The following is an 18,010-nucleotide window of genomic DNA, read 5'->3' on the forward strand; positions in this document are numbered from 1 at the left end:
CAATGCAATACATAGAGAAATATTTCATTTTTATTTTTAATCATTATCGCTGCTAGCTAAACGACAAGAAATGTGTTAGGAAATGGCCTAAAAATCTTTTCATGTTTAGTGAATCGTTATATGTATAACAACAACAAGACTAATTGATTATGATGCACTTGCATGTAGGCCTATAGCTAATGTGAAACTTTACAAGTGTACTTTTGTGCACCCCGTCCAGACATCAACACTCAATCCTGACTTCTCGCAATCTGCACCTCAGTGAAGAAAATTCAACCATATTTCACAGAGGACTTAACTCAAAAGAAGAAAACCACTCGATTCAACGCTGGATCCAGAAATGAGTGAGTTGACAGACTTTAAACGAGGCCAAATAGTTGGCACTCAACTGGGAGGCATGTCGGTGCGCGACTCGGCCAAGCTGTGTGACGTGTCGAGTCGGACGGTCATCAAAGTGATGAGTGTCTACAACACTTATGGACACATCCCACCTGCCAGAAAGAAGCAAAAACTAAAAGGCCAGTCCAAAAAGGGTGCAGTGGAGAAAGCTTCTGATGAGGGAGAATGTGACGCTGGGAATCCTCTACTGGACACTAAGATCAAACATGATGAAGACAAGAAAGTAATTGAGCACCACACAGAACCAAATGAGTAAAACAAATGTTTATACACAGTTCCAAATCTAAGTGTGTGTTTGTGGAATTTATGTTCATGTGGAAATATATTCTCATTTACAAGGATTATTTTTAAATGCTCTCGACATAAGGGCATTCTTTTGATATTGTTTTTCTTTTCAGTTAATTAGGAATTCAGTTTTTTTTTTTTGTAAGCAAAGTATGTTCAACACTGTATATAAAACAAGTAAAATGTATCTGTTTCTTGACTGTTCTGCCAATATTATAGAAGACAGATACTGTACATGGTTGAGGCTCGCCACAATGAAGCTTTTATTTTCTATATTTCACGCTGAATATTAATTACTGCCATTGACGCCTATAAACGTCAAAAATTCATTTGAACTATTTCTATTAGTTTAACTTTTTTCCCCACTTTTGTTAATAAGAGTGAAAACCTAGAAAAAAAATTATCTTTTTTTTTTTTAAGAAAAAAATGAAGTTTAAAAATGAGGGGCGTCAGGCAATTGAAATTTTTAATTGTAATTAATTGCATGACTTTAATAGTTAACTCACGATTAATCACAAATGTTATATCTGTTCTAAATGTACAATATTTTTTATCCTAGGTTTTCACACTCTTATTAACAAAAGTGGAAAAAAATGTTAAACTAATAGAAATAGTTCAAATGAATTTTTTTCGTCTATAGCCGTCGATGGCAGTGAATGAGTTAATCATTATGCCCTATACAATTAATCAGCATGTCAAAAGAGAGAGCATGTCTGTGCCATTAACTATCGATTGCCTTAAGTTAGATAAATAGGAAATAGACCCTAAACAGTAATTATTGTGTCACAGGAAATTACCCAATTTCACTTAATTGGTCTCAGTATTATTTACAGTGTAGCTTTGTTCATCTATTTATCCCAGCAATATACTGTCTAATGACAGGAAAAATAATCAAATGTGCTTCCATTGGATGACAGAAAGTACAGTCTGAACCTGAATATTTCACTTTTTTGTAATATTTTTTGTGAAATATGTCGGCTCAATAAAGGTTTGGAAATACTGGACAAGCAGATTGTAACTCAAATTGCAACAGTCACCAAAAAACAAAGCTGGCTTGGTCGGCTCGTATGGGCAGATCAATCCAAATAATCAATATCATTGACACTAAGTCAATGTTGGATCGATAAGTGATGATGAGATTGATAAAGTAGTTTGAGTTTTTGAAACTATTGTATGCACTGCTGCGTTTTTTTCGAGCAGGTGGCATTCAGGTGAAGTTGGGGGAAAAGAAAAGAAAAAATATGCCAGGGGTCTTAAACTAAGAAATATCAAAAACATCAAAATGAGAACACAAAATTAAAGTCTTGATTGCCTTCTTATTTTTGGAAGTAGAGGTGGACTGTAATTATACATCCATCTCTTTCAAAAACAGAAAAAAAATAAGTTTCGAATTTACACATTTACATTTATGAATATAAAACTTAGCAAGATTAATTAAAAGATTAATCAAATATTATTTTTCTGTTTAGCGTAAAATTCATAATTATTTGATTTTGTATTTCGTCACATATGAACCCGGAAGTGAACGTCATAGGTGCGTATGTTATTGTTTCCCTAATAAAGATGGTGTACGTGTCGAACGGTGAGTGGTTTTCTGGTACCATCTGGCGATTTAATCTTTTACACGATGTCTCTATCACTTTGGACGCTTCATCAATTTATCAAACTGTTTTACCGTCAAATTACATCACGTCTTAAATGTATAAGGCGAGTAGGGAATTTGAGCTGGTTGCTATAGCCGCTAAATAGCTTGCTTGCTAACTTGTCAGTGCTGCCTAACATCAGCGACCTTTATTTCGTCACTCACTCGGCATATAATATTACTCTACCAGCCAGTGTATGTTCGCTGTAGTTCTTGTGTTATGTTATGTCGCCTCAATCAAGCGTCGTTAGAATGGTGACACTGGTTGTTTTTTTTGTGCTAGATTCGTACAATAATTCTACACTGCATCAATGGTCTATATGCGCAAAGTACTTCCGAATTCGCCGTATGAGTGCACCCAACATTCCGGTGTGGGGAGACTTCAGCGGAGCGCACTGTTGATGTGATGTAAAACTCTAAGCCTAAATCTTTAACCCACTGAAAAAAGAACAGGAGTCGCTCCTTGCTTTAACGCTATGTCTATCACAATTTTATAACTACTAATTAGATCACCCAAAGCCGTAATTTTAACGGCTTGAGCTGTGGTAATGATCTCATTGCTTAAAATTATTATTACACGTAAATACAAGTCGTTTGAGTAGCTACTAAAGCTATTTTGTTTATAGGTTATTGTGCTTCCTACTCCTTTTGAACATGTAAATTATGACATTTATTTCTTCACATTTTATTTTAACTTCAACTTATATTTTGTAATGTGCTAAATGCTAATATGTTAAATAAATCAACCAGCCAACAACTCTGGTCGCCTTCTCTTCGTCGACGGGATCCGACGATCAATATTTTGAGCCAGATGTTTTTCACAGTTTTTTTGTGTGTGTGTGTTTTTTTATGTCATCCCATGGTGACATTTCTCTTAATGCCTTGCTGAAAAATGGTTGCTTTGGAAATCCGGTGCAAGAATGACTTGTATAAATATTTTCATGTTTTTTAATACAATAAAATGGCAGCATGTGAATAATATACACAGGCACATGAAAAGTCAAAAAGGCAGAAACATTCGATAATTTCGTAAACAGAGTAACAACACATCAAAGTTTAAGCTTCAAAATACAACTCTATTGTTAACAAACTATAGTTATCCCTGTGAATGTCAGCACGTTACAACAAACTGTCTCCGGTGGTCAGCATAAGAGAAAAAACATGGCAGTTATAACCTGTCTATGTGGGCACACAGCAGTGATCACTCAGCGTACTGTCATAAAAATATAAAAATACTCCAAAACGCTGACAAATAGTCGAGGTTCTCTGAAGGAAAACAAACGGCAATGGCACTACCGGAAAAGGCGGTGCGTTATGAGATTTTCCTGGTAATACGTCACGGCTATTTGTGCATAGAGTCTATTACCCGTTTGTCCAGACTTTCGGGACACACTGTTGTATGTCCTGTCTTTGCCAGGAGAAGTTCTGGATAGCAGAAGCCAGTCACCATGGCGACTGTCTTTACTGATCGACCTGTTCTGGGGAGCTGTGGAGTTTTTTGGCCTGTTGTAAGTCAATTATGAGTCATAACTAATCAGTAACTATATGACTATGCTGTAGTGATGTAATTCATGTGTAAAGAGATGAGAACGGGTGCTCAACATGTTTTTTTTTTATTTTTATTTTTTAAAACCATTGAAGATCTACTTTTCAAGCAGCCAAGCTCCTGAGAGCGTCAACATTCATAAACCCACACACCTTTTCTAGCATGCAGTAACTAACCTCCTTATCATACAGCCACAATACATCGATTGCTTTCACATGCTCACTCTAGTAGTTGACTGTGATTGACTGCCTGGGCACCCATGACTTAGACTGAAAGTTGCATTTGCAACACGTAGCCTATTACAATTTGTAAATTGTACATATGCTTTTGGTAAAAGTCATTATAAAACTGTGTTCATGCATCCTTTATTTTTCCCTCCCCTCCAGTTTTAAAACAATAATTCACCCTGACTTGACAAAAGATGGACATAGTGGTACATCAGGGTTTTCTGATGGCAGAGGGTATGTAAGAGTCATTATTATTACTGCTGTTATTACAGTGAACTCCTGTATATGTTTATATAGCCTTATGTTGCTTTGTTCTCTCATGCAGTCCTCCAGGTCCCCCTGGCAGCCGAAGGCGGATGGGAAGAGTAAACTTTGGTGGCGGGCCCAGTCCTCCTCCGATGGGGGGAGGAGGATGAGGAAGGTAAGGCTATACGCACGCACACGTGCATGCGCACGCGCACATACACTTGCATAGCCTAAAGAGGTCTGACACAAGAGTGGCATATATAGAAGTAAATATCTTTACATAGAGAAGTATTAATTTGCCATGATTTATTATTGCTGTTTTATCTAGTGTTGTGCTATTTCCCATATTTACTTCGGTTGAAGTATTGGAAACAGTTGTCACTATGATGCAGTAGTTTTAAAACACAACAAACTACTACTTTTACTACTACAGTCTTGTCAAGCTTGAGTTTTATATTGGTACAATTTGCGATACAGCTCTTGAATTGGCTCTTATTCGATTGTGCAGCACTAAAGATGTACATTTGTATTCTTCATTCATATGAATATATAATGTTGCATTTATGTTGGGTTGACACTGTTTTCTGTTCTGCAGGTAAACGCCTACACACTTGGTGTAGGCGTGGGCTCAGCTACTGAAGACTGGTGGTCACGGTGGTGAAGCCCGACTTCTTGAGCCGCCACTGCCTCGGCAGTTTTTTGACGCCTTTTTGGGAATTCCTAACAATAGGAACCAGATTGGCTGAGCCGGCAGCTCATCGATCCACAAACCCCGCCCCCCACCCCTTTTTCATACTGAAGTTGTTTTCATTACATAAAATACTTTTTGTTTTTTAACCCTCTTTGGAGTTAATGTTGGAAATATGTGCTGTTAGATATTACATACCATACCCCACTTCATTAAAATAAATTATCTTCAACATTTTGAGTGTGATGTATTCAAGCGGCGGCTTGCTGTAATATTGGCATTTTCATTCTAAATGATCTGAGAATTAATTACACTATTAAGTAGGTATTAAACTATCAAGATTTTTTGGGGGGGCCGATCAGTGAGTTTACATCCGATCACAAGATGGAGCAATATATCTATATAATTTGTTTATTTACCATACGCAATCAGGATTTTTGGGGTTAATCAGCAAGTTTGAAAAAAAAAAAACACTGCTCGATCAGCGATTCGATCAGAAGATAGAGAAATATATTTAAACAACTTGCACTGTACAGTCGACCACTGCCATAACGAAAAACCACATAATTGATGGCCATTGTAATGCATTGGGAAAAAATATTAAATTCTAAAAATAAAATAAAAGAATGCTGATATACATTAAATATACCATATATATTTCCTTCTCTGATATTAAAGAAAAAAACTAAACTAAACGCATGAACACCGCTAGACATTTAGGTAGCCGGGCCAGAGGGTTTGCTAAAACTAATGCTAAATACTATAATCTTGGTTCAACAGCTGTAAACACTGTAAGCTGTATACACCAACTTCCTGGCTCCACATTCATATTTTGTGAAAACAAGGCGAGCCTGTTCAGCACCTCATCTCACGGGGACCTCTCCTTTTTTTTCTTCTCCCTAACGATGACGTCAAGTCATTGCCGCGCCTAATAGATGAGAATAGATGAAATTACTAATATCACCACCACAAATGTCATCTTTCTACTTCATGTTTCAAGTGGGATTAAAATAAAGTTAAATATAAAGCCGCAACTCTTACTCGAAACAACTTTGCCGATTCACTTACGTCTCCCGAGCCGTGCGGACCTCCCGGATGCGTCAAGCATAAATCAGGCTTAATGCCCCCGCCCACGTGGAGCGCATATTGGACTTTTGATGACGTCAAGGTCGGATATATGCGACCTGGCCGTTCAGATTGCGGTCGCATTGAAAAAATTCGGATACCTATCTGATCTAAGACCACATATGAAAGTGACCCAGGTCGGATATGAAAAAATCGGAATTGAGCCGTTAAGACTGACATAAGACAGATACAGGTCACATTTGGGCAAAAAAAATCCGATCTGGGTCGCATTTGCCTGCAGTGTGAACATAGCCTGATTGATGCATAGTTTTTTCCCAATATTTAACAGGGTGCACAATCTAGCGTTATTGACTGAGAAGCTGTCCAAACGTTTAACTCAAGTGTACAACAGTGTTCTAGTTTTATTTGAAATGAATTTTATTGTTTTTGTCTTGTCCCTAGATTTTCACCAGATTCTGCTTTGGTGTAGTTTCACCAAACAAAAGCAGCCCGCTCACGTAACATTCGAACGCCAAACCGCTGCCACTCTCTCTGATGGATCCACATTTCTTGTGTTGTGTCCAGACAGGCCAGCACTGCTCCCCCCTTCCATGATATCAGTCTGGGGTCCATGTCCTACAGCATGTCAACAAACAGTGCATTAGGACAGCTGTGAATAGGTGATACTGTGTGCAAATATATAAATGTTCACAATGAAATTCCCAAATTTATAGGTTTTCTTCCTACTACGTTTTCGTGACTAATCCAAGTCTCACATTCTTCATTTCAACAATTTCATTAAATCCACAGCTTTTCACCATTCATGGGGAATTTCTACATAAATTGCATTTTTTTTTAAATTGTACTTTACATATGACTCATGACCACGTTTACCTTTGGCCTTGTGACAACCTCCACGTTGTCCACAAGCCTTCTGAAGGAAGGTGGCATTTTGTTGATGATGCGGTGAAGCAGGAACTCCTGAGCGCCATGAAACATGAGGCCTCCTCCCACCACCAGGATGGAGCTGTACATCTTTCGTTTGGTCTCGTCCGAGGCTTTCAAAAGACAACAAGACAGCGCTTTTATTTTTTACAAACCCTCTGTATGTATATGTCGTCCTTTCTATGTTTAATTACCACAGCAGTCAATGCTATGCAGGATGGCTTTATCCAGGCCGAGTGCTTTGCCCTCAAACTGGTTCATGATTGCAGTCTTCCTGGAGAGATGTGTGGAGAGGGGCTCCTCCGCCTCCCCCACTCCCATCAAGCACTCCCCTTGGCTGGCCCCAATATCCGTCTCCCCTTGCATTGCTCCGCCGCCGCCGCCGCTCCCCCTGGGCAGTTCTGAGTGTTCCCCAATGCCCCCTTGACCGCTCACATCACCGTCCAAAGCGCCGCCTTGTCTTGACAGCGTCTTGCGGTCTGAAGCAGATTTGGAGGACTGTTGGAAAAAGATACAAAATAAATAATGAGGAACAGTAGAAATGATATTTAACTAGCAATACATTGAGATTTGTGAGTAAGCGCCAAGTGTATTAAAAAGTACAGACGCTCCCCTACTTACGAACATTCGAGTTACGAACAACGGTACATACGAACATGTCTGCGCGCATGTCAAAAAATGTTCGGAAAGAGATGCTGTAAGTTAGATTTTGTATTGCGCACCTTTTTCCGAGTACTGTAGTGCTTCTTTCCGCCGCTAATACCGACGCTTGGCGCTGTGAGAGCTCACCCAGCATTGGAGGCTCAGCAACGTGTCGAGGAGGAGGAAGAAGAAGAAACGCCTGTCGCTCATAGATAAAGCCATCGCACTCTTCGAGCAGCAAGACCCAAATATTGAACGTTGCACAAAGGTTGCAAATCAATTGAATGATGCCATACAGTGCTACCGCATCATTTATGATGGAAAACTGTGCAATCGTCGTTAGATCGCTTCTTTCGGCCAGTTTCTAGTAAATCCTCCAAGGAAGATACTCATCAACCCTCATCATCTTCTCCTCGACCCTCAACTTCTTCCTACATTGAAGTTACGGAGGAGGAAGTAACTTTTGAAGCCCATTCCAGCGACGACGAAGAACCTCTCATGATATAAAATCCTCCTCTTCCTCCTCCTCCATCAAATCCTTAAGCATCGAGTACATCTTCCAAAAGTAAGTTAAACTTCATTTTATTTATCTTATTACGTACATGTACATACTGTGTGTGTCTCTCGCTCTCTCTCTCTAACATACGTAGTACAGTACTGTACGTATTCTCTTTAAACATAAATTATAATACAAAATATAGCACTGAAGCAACTTATGAACAAATTCACCTTACGAACGATCGCTCGGAACGTAACTCGTTCGTAAGTTGGGGAGCGTCTGTAGTAAGCAAAATCTGATTTTCTACATCCTAACAATGATCACCTTATCACGTATCTTGACTATTCTATCATAAATCTTCCCCCTGACTGATTCACAAGTGTGTCCATTTATTAATAATAATATACAATAGTTATCTTTTACCTGGTCCTGTTTGCTGTGTGTGGCCAGTAAATAGAGTTCATCGTGAGGGTCCTCGGAGTCACCTTGGGACCGGTATTGCAGTGATGTCATCTTCTGACCAACGATACCAAACGTGCTGGGGTAGAACAGTCCCATAGGTGCCTATTTCATGCAAGGGAAAGAATAAAACACCCCCCAAGAGGAGTCTAGAGTAGACACGTGGCAACCAACACAAAATAGAGTTGACTTGAGTACCTGTAATTTCTCATCCCCTAAGCGAACCTGGAAGAGGAAAGCTGGGGCATCTGGGAAACGTGTTTGGAATTCATGATCTTGTAGTCCAGATATGTCCTTGTGGGAACCAGGTAATTTTTTTTTAATTGATTTGCATATAGGAAGATAAACAAATACTGCAACGTAAACAACAATGGTGACCTACATTGTGTTTGTACTGCTTCTTATAATATTCAAACACAAGTGCATCAAATGTGATTTTCTATTGCATATTATCATCAAGATGATAACATCTTGATCAGTGAGGGTAGTCAGTGTAAAAACACACAGGTCTGCAATCTTTAAAGCACATACCTGGTCCAAATGGCAGAGTGTCTCCTTTATATGTTGTAGTAGCTGACAGTCCAACCTGTTGGACAATTGACAGTCTCTGTAGGGAAATCCTGCCCTCTGCAGGAGCCAGAAAAAAATGCGAGTCACGTCTGCGCCACCGTATGCCAAAGACAACCTGTGAAGTCAAGTCATGTTTATTTATATAGCGCTCTCAGGTTAAAATAACAAATATGAATCATCCGGAAATAAGGGATAGATGATAGAATTGAAAAAAAATTTTAGATGATAGAATTGAAATTTTATTTTTTCCATCATTAAATATTTACTCGGTCAAAAATGTGAGCTACTTAGGAAGTAACTTTTGTTTCTTACTAGGATCAAAAGACCCAAAGTACCAAATCTGATGTACTCACTTTGCCAGACTTAGGGAATGTTAGTCTCTTTTTTTGTTCTAGGTATGCTAGTATTAAAATAATTGGATTGAAATAGCCTTTCACTGTATTTTACTGGCATAAATACAAGAACAAAGATATGTTATATGTAGTCAATCACAATTTTCAGACCAATTACGTGATGATTGACGACGCATCATAACCGTATTCAATATGAACGTTGGTGCAATCGAATTCCACGACTAAAAATGTTCTTAACAAATATCCTGACCTGGAGTTTCGATGGGAAACTCCATCCTCTACACAGCAAAGACTGGTCTTCTGGTCTCCAACATCTACGACGCAAGCGCTGCTCAACCCGCTGCCAAATGTGGCACACACAGACTCCTGGTGCACGATGATTGCTGCACACACAAACACACATGGGGGGAAAATAAGCCGACTGTACGCTTTTGTAAAGCGGAAGCTGACCTGAAAGCATAAAGTGAAATACCTGAAAAGCCCATATTAAGCAGCAGCATAGAGACCAGTTCCTTGGCATGCTGCCTGTTGTAGATGTCAGGCACCAAAAGGATGCACCTGTAATACTGTCAACAGTCATAAAATATTATGTGAAGTAAAGGCATTAATACAGTTTGTTTGTTTTTTATAACGTGAAAGATTTAGCTTTCTCAAAGACCTTTGGGGCAGATTTGAGGTTGGTAAACTGTTGCCCTCATTAAATACACTATCAGGAGAAAAGTATTTTATTGGGGCATTCTACCAACAATCCACAACCAATTAAGACTTGAACTTTCATCTACATTGTATATCACTATAAACAAAAAAATAATAATAATAATTCTGATGTTTCTACCTTCAGGTCTTTGAGCGGAATCTCCAAGTTTTTTTGAATAACGTGACTCCAGATGGTCTCAAGGTCAGCCAGGACAGCAGTCAGCGAGCCTCCGGGACCCGCATGCACGTTGAGTTGACCTCGAACCAACGGCCAGTGGATGTTGTAACAGTCTGTTGGTTTCACATACAGTGCCTGCATTGTGATGGCGGGAAGAGGAGGAGACAGTGAGCAGATGCCGAACTTCTTCATTCTCATGCAGATTCTTGTAGTTACCTCCTCTCCTATCAAATAAGGGGGATGGTGAGATGTGTTGGTCCACTTCACCCTGGAACTGCTGTCTAGCACGGCTGGACGGATCTGACAGTTGTATGCCCTCGCCTAAACAGAAACAGGAGACCCGTATCAAGATTTTCCACTGGAACCCTGCATATTTCAAAACATGACCGATGCATGCATGCATGTTTCGGTATGGTCATAGGTGAGCTGGAGTCTATCACACACACCTGCTCAGCAGACACTGGCGTCCTCCTCACTCCATTGGACATCTTCTTGGACCAAATGGCCTGGTCAACCATTTTAAGACCATTCTGCCTCTGTTCATTACTCTCAGGTTTCTAGCAGAGCACGAGGAAGCATGCAATGAAGTCAATGGGAACAACAAAGCAAATATTTACAGTCTTTATACACCTCACGTACATTTAGACCATCCCTGAGCAGCCAGGCGTCTTCATATTTGGGCTGGCCACTTTGCTTGTGTCGGCGTGCTATCAGGTGCGGGATGGTGAGCGGAAGGTTGTCTGTTGCTCGGCCAATGCGGAGCGTCCTTGATCCAGGATGAATGACGATTACAAAATTGCTCTGTATTTGCTGTTAAAAAAAAGTTAGTGGTGCAACAATTAATTTGTTAAAAAGCAACAAATTAACCGACAACTATTAAATAACAACCTTAATTTTATATTTTTCCCCCCTTGATAGAAGTCCACCGTCTGGTTAGAGCGTGGTGTTAATAACGCCACGGTCGCGAGTTGCACTTTCCACTGTCATATGTTACATACATTATGAAGCATAAAGCCAATAGAATAATACTTTAAATGGCACAGCACTATATGTATAAAAAATTAAATTAAAATTAAAAAAGATGACTCGCCAGCTCACCTCCTGGAGGGGCTCCGGGATGGTCGGTGGAGCAATGGGTCTTTTCACTCCTCGCTGCTCCCTCTCCTTCTCTTTGTCGCGCTCTTTTTCTTTTTCTTTTCCATTATCTTGCTCTTTCTCTGCTTGGGTCATGTTCCGTTGCTAACTCGATCGATTAACTTACCCAAAACGGTGTAAAAGGCAACCCACAAATCCTTCAATCAAGATTTCACTCGAATGATCCGGCGAGGTACTTCCGTGTTTGGTCACGTGGTGCTAAATAAGTCCCTCCCTCTCCCCGGAAAAAAAAAGCACAAGGGGACCGCTCAACCAACTTTATTGGAAAAACATCAACACAAACATTAACGCATGCATACTTCGCCTAAAATAACGTATTATCCAGTTTACGGAATGATACAACACTTACTCTTCGTATTGTTCCTACTGTACAGTACTTTAAAATAGCCATTCTGGTACAGATGGTATCTTTATTATTTTATTTTATTGCATGTAATATGTATTTTTTAATTATTATGTATGTTTACTAATTGCAGCCAGACACATATTGTAGCTAGCCCCACACAATGAAAACTCTCTGATTCAGAATAAATAGGTGCATATTTCAATAAAACATGAATACTATATTCTATACTTGACTTTAACAAATACATAATTTGTATTGTCTTAGAATTCTATAGGGTTACTTAACTATATGGATTCTTCACATTACTATAATATTTCAAAGAAAGTATTCAAACTGAGGTGATCACAGAATTGACTGACACTGCCTCTTTGGAAATCAATAAACAACGTCCATTTAGTTTTTCAACAGAGTCTTTTAACTTCACCATACTCTTACATCTATCGTCGATTACTCCAGGTCCAAAGACAAGCCTCAATCTTTTTTTACCATCATGTCTTTGAGTGTGCAGACTGCGGCACAGTTTCTTTAGATCTTTCAGTAAACAAAAAAGCTTGCATGCCTTCAGTTCTGGTGCCAGGTTAGCAGACCTCTTCCCTTGCTGACCGCCTAGCTGCAGCACCCAGAACTTATCGAGCTCACGAGCACTCTTAGCGTGGCATGCCACCATGTTGAGGATCAGAGGGTAAAGGTCATGAGCGGCAGCTGGTATCGAGGTTCCCCCCGTGGTGGTGGAGATGGGGACGGAAGGAGGATGGCTTGACTGCAATGAAAGTAAATAATGTCAAATCATTCATCATCATTCCCGAGTACCCGTAAGAAAACCCACATAAGTACAGAGAAAACATCAAAATTCCCGTTACAGATGCAACATGTCACTTGCATCATAATTTTGTATTCAGCCTAAACATAGATTGTAGGCCTTACCGATGGGCAGATGATGAGGACACGCTGTGCAGATTTGACTTGCTCAGCCAGCCAGCGCATGGGACCGACGTGTGCAATTCTGCTCTGCTGCCATACGTCAATTGCAACGCTGCAGCCTCCGTGCTTCTGCAGGAATTCTGCCAACGCCATCACAGCCTTTTGGAAAGCTCCATTCTCAGGGGGGTATACCAACAAGACATGGATGGGAACTTCAGCTGAGGTCGGTAACCTTTTAAACCCCACTGATATGTTTGTCCCATACTTTTTGTCTGTTTCAAAAGTAAGTCACTTATTACACAGCAAACAAAATATGTAATATTGGGTGTGGTCTCTGCCATTTATGAAAATTTAAGTTTTGAGATTTTCAACTTACAGATAACATATCCAGAAGTTAGGATCATCAAAGCAGCCAGTCCTAAATAAATGTTCACCAATATGCTGGTGAAGTTGTTGTTAGGATCTGAACCAGTGAACAAATGCAAAATCACTCAAATGTACTCATTCCGGCACAATATGCAATAAAAAGATTTTCCAAACTATTTTGTGTGATACCTGTAAAGTGGTTTCCTGGAGCAATATCTGTGATGTCAACTGGAATGATACATATCTCACATTTGTTCATGGTCTTCATCCTCATCATCATCATCATCATCATCACTATTATTTTTATCATTATGTATACATGGTTTTCAGATTCCTCACCTGTTGGATAATTAGTCGGCTCTGGTGCGGGACCTGAAGAAAAAAAAAATCTCAAATGCTGAAACAAATGTGTGCTGCGTTTACAACAAATATGTGTAAACTATGCATGAATAACATAAATAAATACCAGTATGTATGTATATATATATATATATATATATATATATATATATATATATATATATATAACGGTTCTCAAATTCCACGGTTTGGTTTGTTTATTTTGCTCATGGTTTTCGGTTCAGTTCAGTATGCAGTTTTAGAAAAATGTATTATGTCTTGGAGTAATAATTAACAGTGTATATTTTTCACAGCTAGTTATTTTTATTATTATTGTATGATCATTTGAATTATTATTCTATTTATATAAATTCCACGGTTCAGTTCGGTTTTGTGTCCTTGCAAGTCAAAGAATAATAAATGATTGACTTAATAACTTGACCCACCTGCACCAATGAAAGGCCCCGCCTCCACCACAGCCATTAATCTCAAACTTTTTATTGCACAATCTGGATGCCATGCTTTGATACTTTGGCCTTTATTAAGGAGGCCAAATCATTTTTGCCATTTGCTTGTTTGTCCTGGGTGTATATATATGCGTGAGGCAGTTGCCCCAGGAATCCATATGGGAATGGGTGGGCATAATAATAATGCATTGGATTTATAGACACTCAAAGACACTTTACAATGGAATGGATACATTATTCATGCACTCACACATTCACACTGAGGTGGCTACTTAAGTAGCCACAGCTGCCCTGGGGCAGGCTGGCAGAAGCGTGGTTGCCAGTGTGCCCCTACGGCCCCTCCGACCACCACCAAACATTCGCACCTTCCATACACCAGTGTGAGTAGTACTGGAGGCAATGTGTGTGAAGTGCCTTGCTGTGTTACTGAACGACCGTCTCTACACCCCGAGCCACGGCCGCCACATCCACAGCCACCGCAACACCAAGCCCACCAAAAATGCTGAAAATTGGCGGCATTCTGTTGCCGATTCACAATAGATGAATGCGGCATCCCGGTCAACTACTGTGATTCCCACGCACGGCACTGGTTTGTTGCCACACAATGACAACATCCTTTTCTTTTGTACTTTTGTCATAATTTCAAATGGTTACAGTATTGTTGTAGTGGATAGAGGTGTACTTACGCTGAGTGGGTTGAGTGGTGACGATTTTTGCAAATTTATAAGAAAGGCCGCTCCCCAGTGGCGACAAAGGAAGGTTGGCCACTTGGATCATGGAGCCATAGTTTTCATTCACTAAGTAATGAAACCATTTCTAAATGGGACAAACAGAAAACACACTGACACTGTAAATATCATTTTTGCAACTTTCACATCTCTTTTACAAACAATAAGTGCTTACACACGCACAGTGCTATTGACCGAACAGATTAAGAGCTGTATTTTTGTGCTCAGCAAAGGTCTAGTGCAAAGTAGAGTCTAACTGTGTGCATGGGTAAAGTTTTCTTTCTTTTGTTATTTTTGTAGGCAGGCGAAAGGTGTGCTTGCGACGTTGTGGGAGTGACCAAAGCCGACTAGCTCATTCCCTTTAAATTCAGCGCAGGAGAGGCACACGCTCTTTGATATTGTGGCAGCAGATGTAGACGACTATAATAATACGTTTTTAAGGAATCCACGAGTTGATCACAACATTCAAACTTCACAATTATTCAGTAAATTGATCTGTGCTGTAATACCTGATGTATCCCAGTGAGCTTCATTTCAGAGAAAGGTGGAAAGTATTCACAGAGGTAGACTTCCTTCCCCCTAATGCGTGTGCCAGTCAGATATTTTACACTAGCTGCACAGAGACAAGAAATGGCAGAGATGCATCAGATTTCAATAAAGAGTTTGGAGAGGAAAGCATACTCAATTTCACATCGATGAATTATGGCTTATTGCATGTTGAAGTTTACCTTCATTTATAAAACTTAACTTTGAATGTGCATGGTCCAATTACCTCGTCTTCATATCATGCAACAAGGGATTATTATTAAGTCCAAAAGCAACTCAATGAGTCTTACCATCAATGTTGATAGCCCAGCTTACGTTGATCATGTCTATTCCTGACACTTTTACCAGCTCAACTTTCAAATTTGCCAACAGAGACGGACTGTTCTCACTTGAGGTGGGAAAATCTGGAGAAAGAGACAATTATATTTTATGCATTCAATAATATCTGTCACACTTTCTCAAAACTAGATCAGCAGTTTTAGCAGGGAAGCACGGACTTCCCTGTCCCCAGCCACTTCAACCAGCTCCTTCAGCGGGATCCCAAGACGTTCCCAGGCCAGCCGAGAGACATAGTTTCTCTAGCGTGTTCCTAGGTCGTCCCTGGGGCCTCCCGCCGGTGGGACTTCTCCAGGGAGGCATCCAGGAAGCATCCGAACTAGATACCCGAGCCACCTCAACTGGCTCCTCTCCACGCGGAGAAGAAGCAGCTCGACTCTGAGTCCCCCCCCCCCCTCTCACGCTATCTCTAAAGGAGAGCCTGGACACCCTGCGGAGGAAACTCATTACGGCCGCTTGTATACGGGAGCTTTTTCTTTCGGTTACGACCCACAGCTCGTGACCATAGGTGAGGGTAGGAACATAGATTGACTGGCAAATCGAGAGTTTTGCCTTCCGTCTCAGCTCCTTCTTCACCACAACGGACCGATACAGAGTCCGCATCACATCAGACGCTGCACTGATCTCCCGTTGCATCCTACCCTCTCTCGTACACAAGACCCCAAGATACTTGAACTCCTCCATTTGAGGCAGGATCTCATCCCCGACCCGGAGAGGGCAACCTTTTCTAACTGAGGACCATGGTCTCGGATTCTGAGGTACTGATCTTCATCCCAACCGCTTCACACTCGTCTGCAAACCGCTCCATTGAGAGTTGGAGATCACAGCTCGATGAAGCCAACAGCACCACATCATCTGCAAAAAGCAGAGATGCAATGCTGAGGCCACCAAACCGGACACCCTCAATGCTTCGGCTGCGCCTTGAAATTCTGTTCATAAAAATTATTGGCGGAGAAAATATTTAAAATATTATTCAAATGGTAGTATTTTTTTAATACGCGTAGTTATGGAAAAAGCAAGAACATGTACAGTTTTAATATGTTTGTCAAAAAGCATGACCAGATCATTACTTTGTGCAAAACTCTTAGGTCACACCAAGCTTTTTTGTTGTTTTTTGAGCACCTTTAAATCAAAGTAAACAGAACAACACATACATGTTAGAAGTTACATATGGGGTTCTATTCCATTTACAGTTAAGACATGCAACTAACAAGGAGAGGCAATCTGATATTGCCAGTCTAGATTTTGTATGTCATACATTTAATACTGAGAACTGATTAAAAAACAATCACAAAATGAAGGCACCCACTCCTAATCTGCATTTATGGTTTACTTTTTAAATTTTTTAACACAATGACAATCTTTTCTATGCCATGCAACCCCACCATGCTCAGACCCTAGTTTGTCATTCAAACAGCCTAGTCGAGTGGATGTGACTGGAATATAAGCACTTAGTAATTGACCTATTGGCCAATTATGATTGATATCTTAACAACAATATTATATAAGTGGCCATGCAAACAGAAACAGGTGACATAACCATGAAAAAATAAAGAATCTGAGTAACTCTGTTGACATGGTGCGACTGTTACCTAAGTGACATTTTATTTCACCGTTCAAGTGATGTAACACTATATGTTGATTATATTGTAATGGATGCACTGGAATATAATTATGATTAATTCTGCACAAAAACGTAATTATTATCAAAATGTTGATATTAAGTAATAATAATAATAATAATAATAATAATAATAATAATAATAATAATAAGGATGCATTATATTTAGAGGTGCCTTTCTTGGTACTCAAGGACACCGTACAGTATGTTGAGAGATGACTCAAAAAAAAATAAATAATTGGGGTAAGTATTCTTTAAAAAAAATAAAAAGAACAGTAACAGCAGCTACATGGAGGAATATGAAGCAATACTTATAGATATTTCCATATGGCCTTGTTTAAGAATTCAATATGAGGCAGAAAGAAGTCAATATGAAGCCCCCCCCCCCCCCATTTTGCCGAATAAAATGAGAATTGAATGCAAGTGGCAGTAAAACATTTATCATTACCCCCACTTTTTTTCTTTTTTTTTGCTCACTGTATACATAGAAGAAAAATAAAACATACGTACCATCATTTTCATGACACTTCACTTTCTGTAAAGACACAACACAATGTGGCTCATTATTATTTTTTAATATAATTTTAATAGACCTGTCATGGAGCAATCCACAAAGTAAGGCAACTTACAATGTCGTTTGACGTCACCAGGGCGGAAAGGTAAAATAAGACAAACAGCTGAAGCCTCCGCATGACTAAAAGTGTGGAAACACAATTTGAGATGTTCCCTCTCTCTTCTTATACGC

The 18,010-nt window shown here is 39.7% G+C and overlaps 3 protein-coding genes across 3 annotated transcripts; 1 reads left to right on the forward strand and 2 right to left on the reverse strand.

Annotated features, from left to right (window-relative positions):
• The first annotated feature begins 2,189 nt into the window (after nucleotides 1-2,189).
• Nucleotides 2,190-4,524, forward strand: selenok (selenoprotein K). The gene is made up of 4 exons (XM_077577011.1): nucleotides 2,190-2,266; nucleotides 3,744-3,834; nucleotides 4,259-4,333; nucleotides 4,425-4,524. The coding sequence occupies exons 1-4, from the start codon at nucleotides 2,194-2,196 to the stop codon at nucleotides 4,522-4,524; spliced, it is 339 nt and encodes a 112-aa protein (XP_077433137.1). The 5' UTR covers nucleotides 2,190-2,193.
• Nucleotides 4,525-6,495: 1,971 nt separating this feature from the next.
• On the reverse strand, nucleotides 6,496-11,793 carry actr8 (actin related protein 8). Its single transcript, XM_077576999.1, has 13 exons — nucleotides 11,539-11,793; nucleotides 11,080-11,250; nucleotides 10,887-10,997; nucleotides 10,657-10,761; nucleotides 10,402-10,575; nucleotides 10,039-10,132; nucleotides 9,817-9,949; nucleotides 9,175-9,328; nucleotides 8,842-8,937; nucleotides 8,608-8,748; nucleotides 7,238-7,541; nucleotides 6,993-7,156; nucleotides 6,496-6,734 (listed from the first exon to the last, which is right to left on the reverse strand). Exons 1-13 carry the CDS (start codon nucleotides 11,668-11,670, stop codon nucleotides 6,591-6,593), a joined length of 1,923 nt encoding a protein of 640 aa, XP_077433125.1. The 5' UTR covers nucleotides 11,671-11,793; the 3' UTR covers nucleotides 6,496-6,590.
• Nucleotides 11,794-11,945: 152 nt separating this feature from the next.
• il17rb (interleukin 17 receptor B) lies at nucleotides 11,946-17,959 on the reverse strand. Its single transcript, XM_077545283.1, has 10 exons — nucleotides 17,895-17,959; nucleotides 17,776-17,800; nucleotides 15,599-15,712; nucleotides 15,272-15,375; nucleotides 14,721-14,850; nucleotides 13,568-13,600; nucleotides 13,418-13,456; nucleotides 13,239-13,325; nucleotides 12,866-13,134; nucleotides 11,946-12,701 (listed from the first exon to the last, which is right to left on the reverse strand). The coding sequence occupies exons 1-10, from the start codon at nucleotides 17,955-17,957 to the stop codon at nucleotides 12,270-12,272; spliced, it is 1,296 nt and encodes a 431-aa protein (XP_077401409.1). The 5' UTR covers nucleotides 17,958-17,959; the 3' UTR covers nucleotides 11,946-12,269.
• Between the last annotated feature and the right edge of the window lie 51 nt (nucleotides 17,960-18,010).

Source organism: Vanacampus margaritifer, chromosome 1 (genome assembly GCF_051991255.1).
Source record: "Vanacampus margaritifer isolate UIUO_Vmar chromosome 1, RoL_Vmar_1.0, whole genome shotgun sequence".
NCBI lineage: Eukaryota > Metazoa > Chordata > Actinopteri > Syngnathiformes > Syngnathidae > Vanacampus > Vanacampus margaritifer.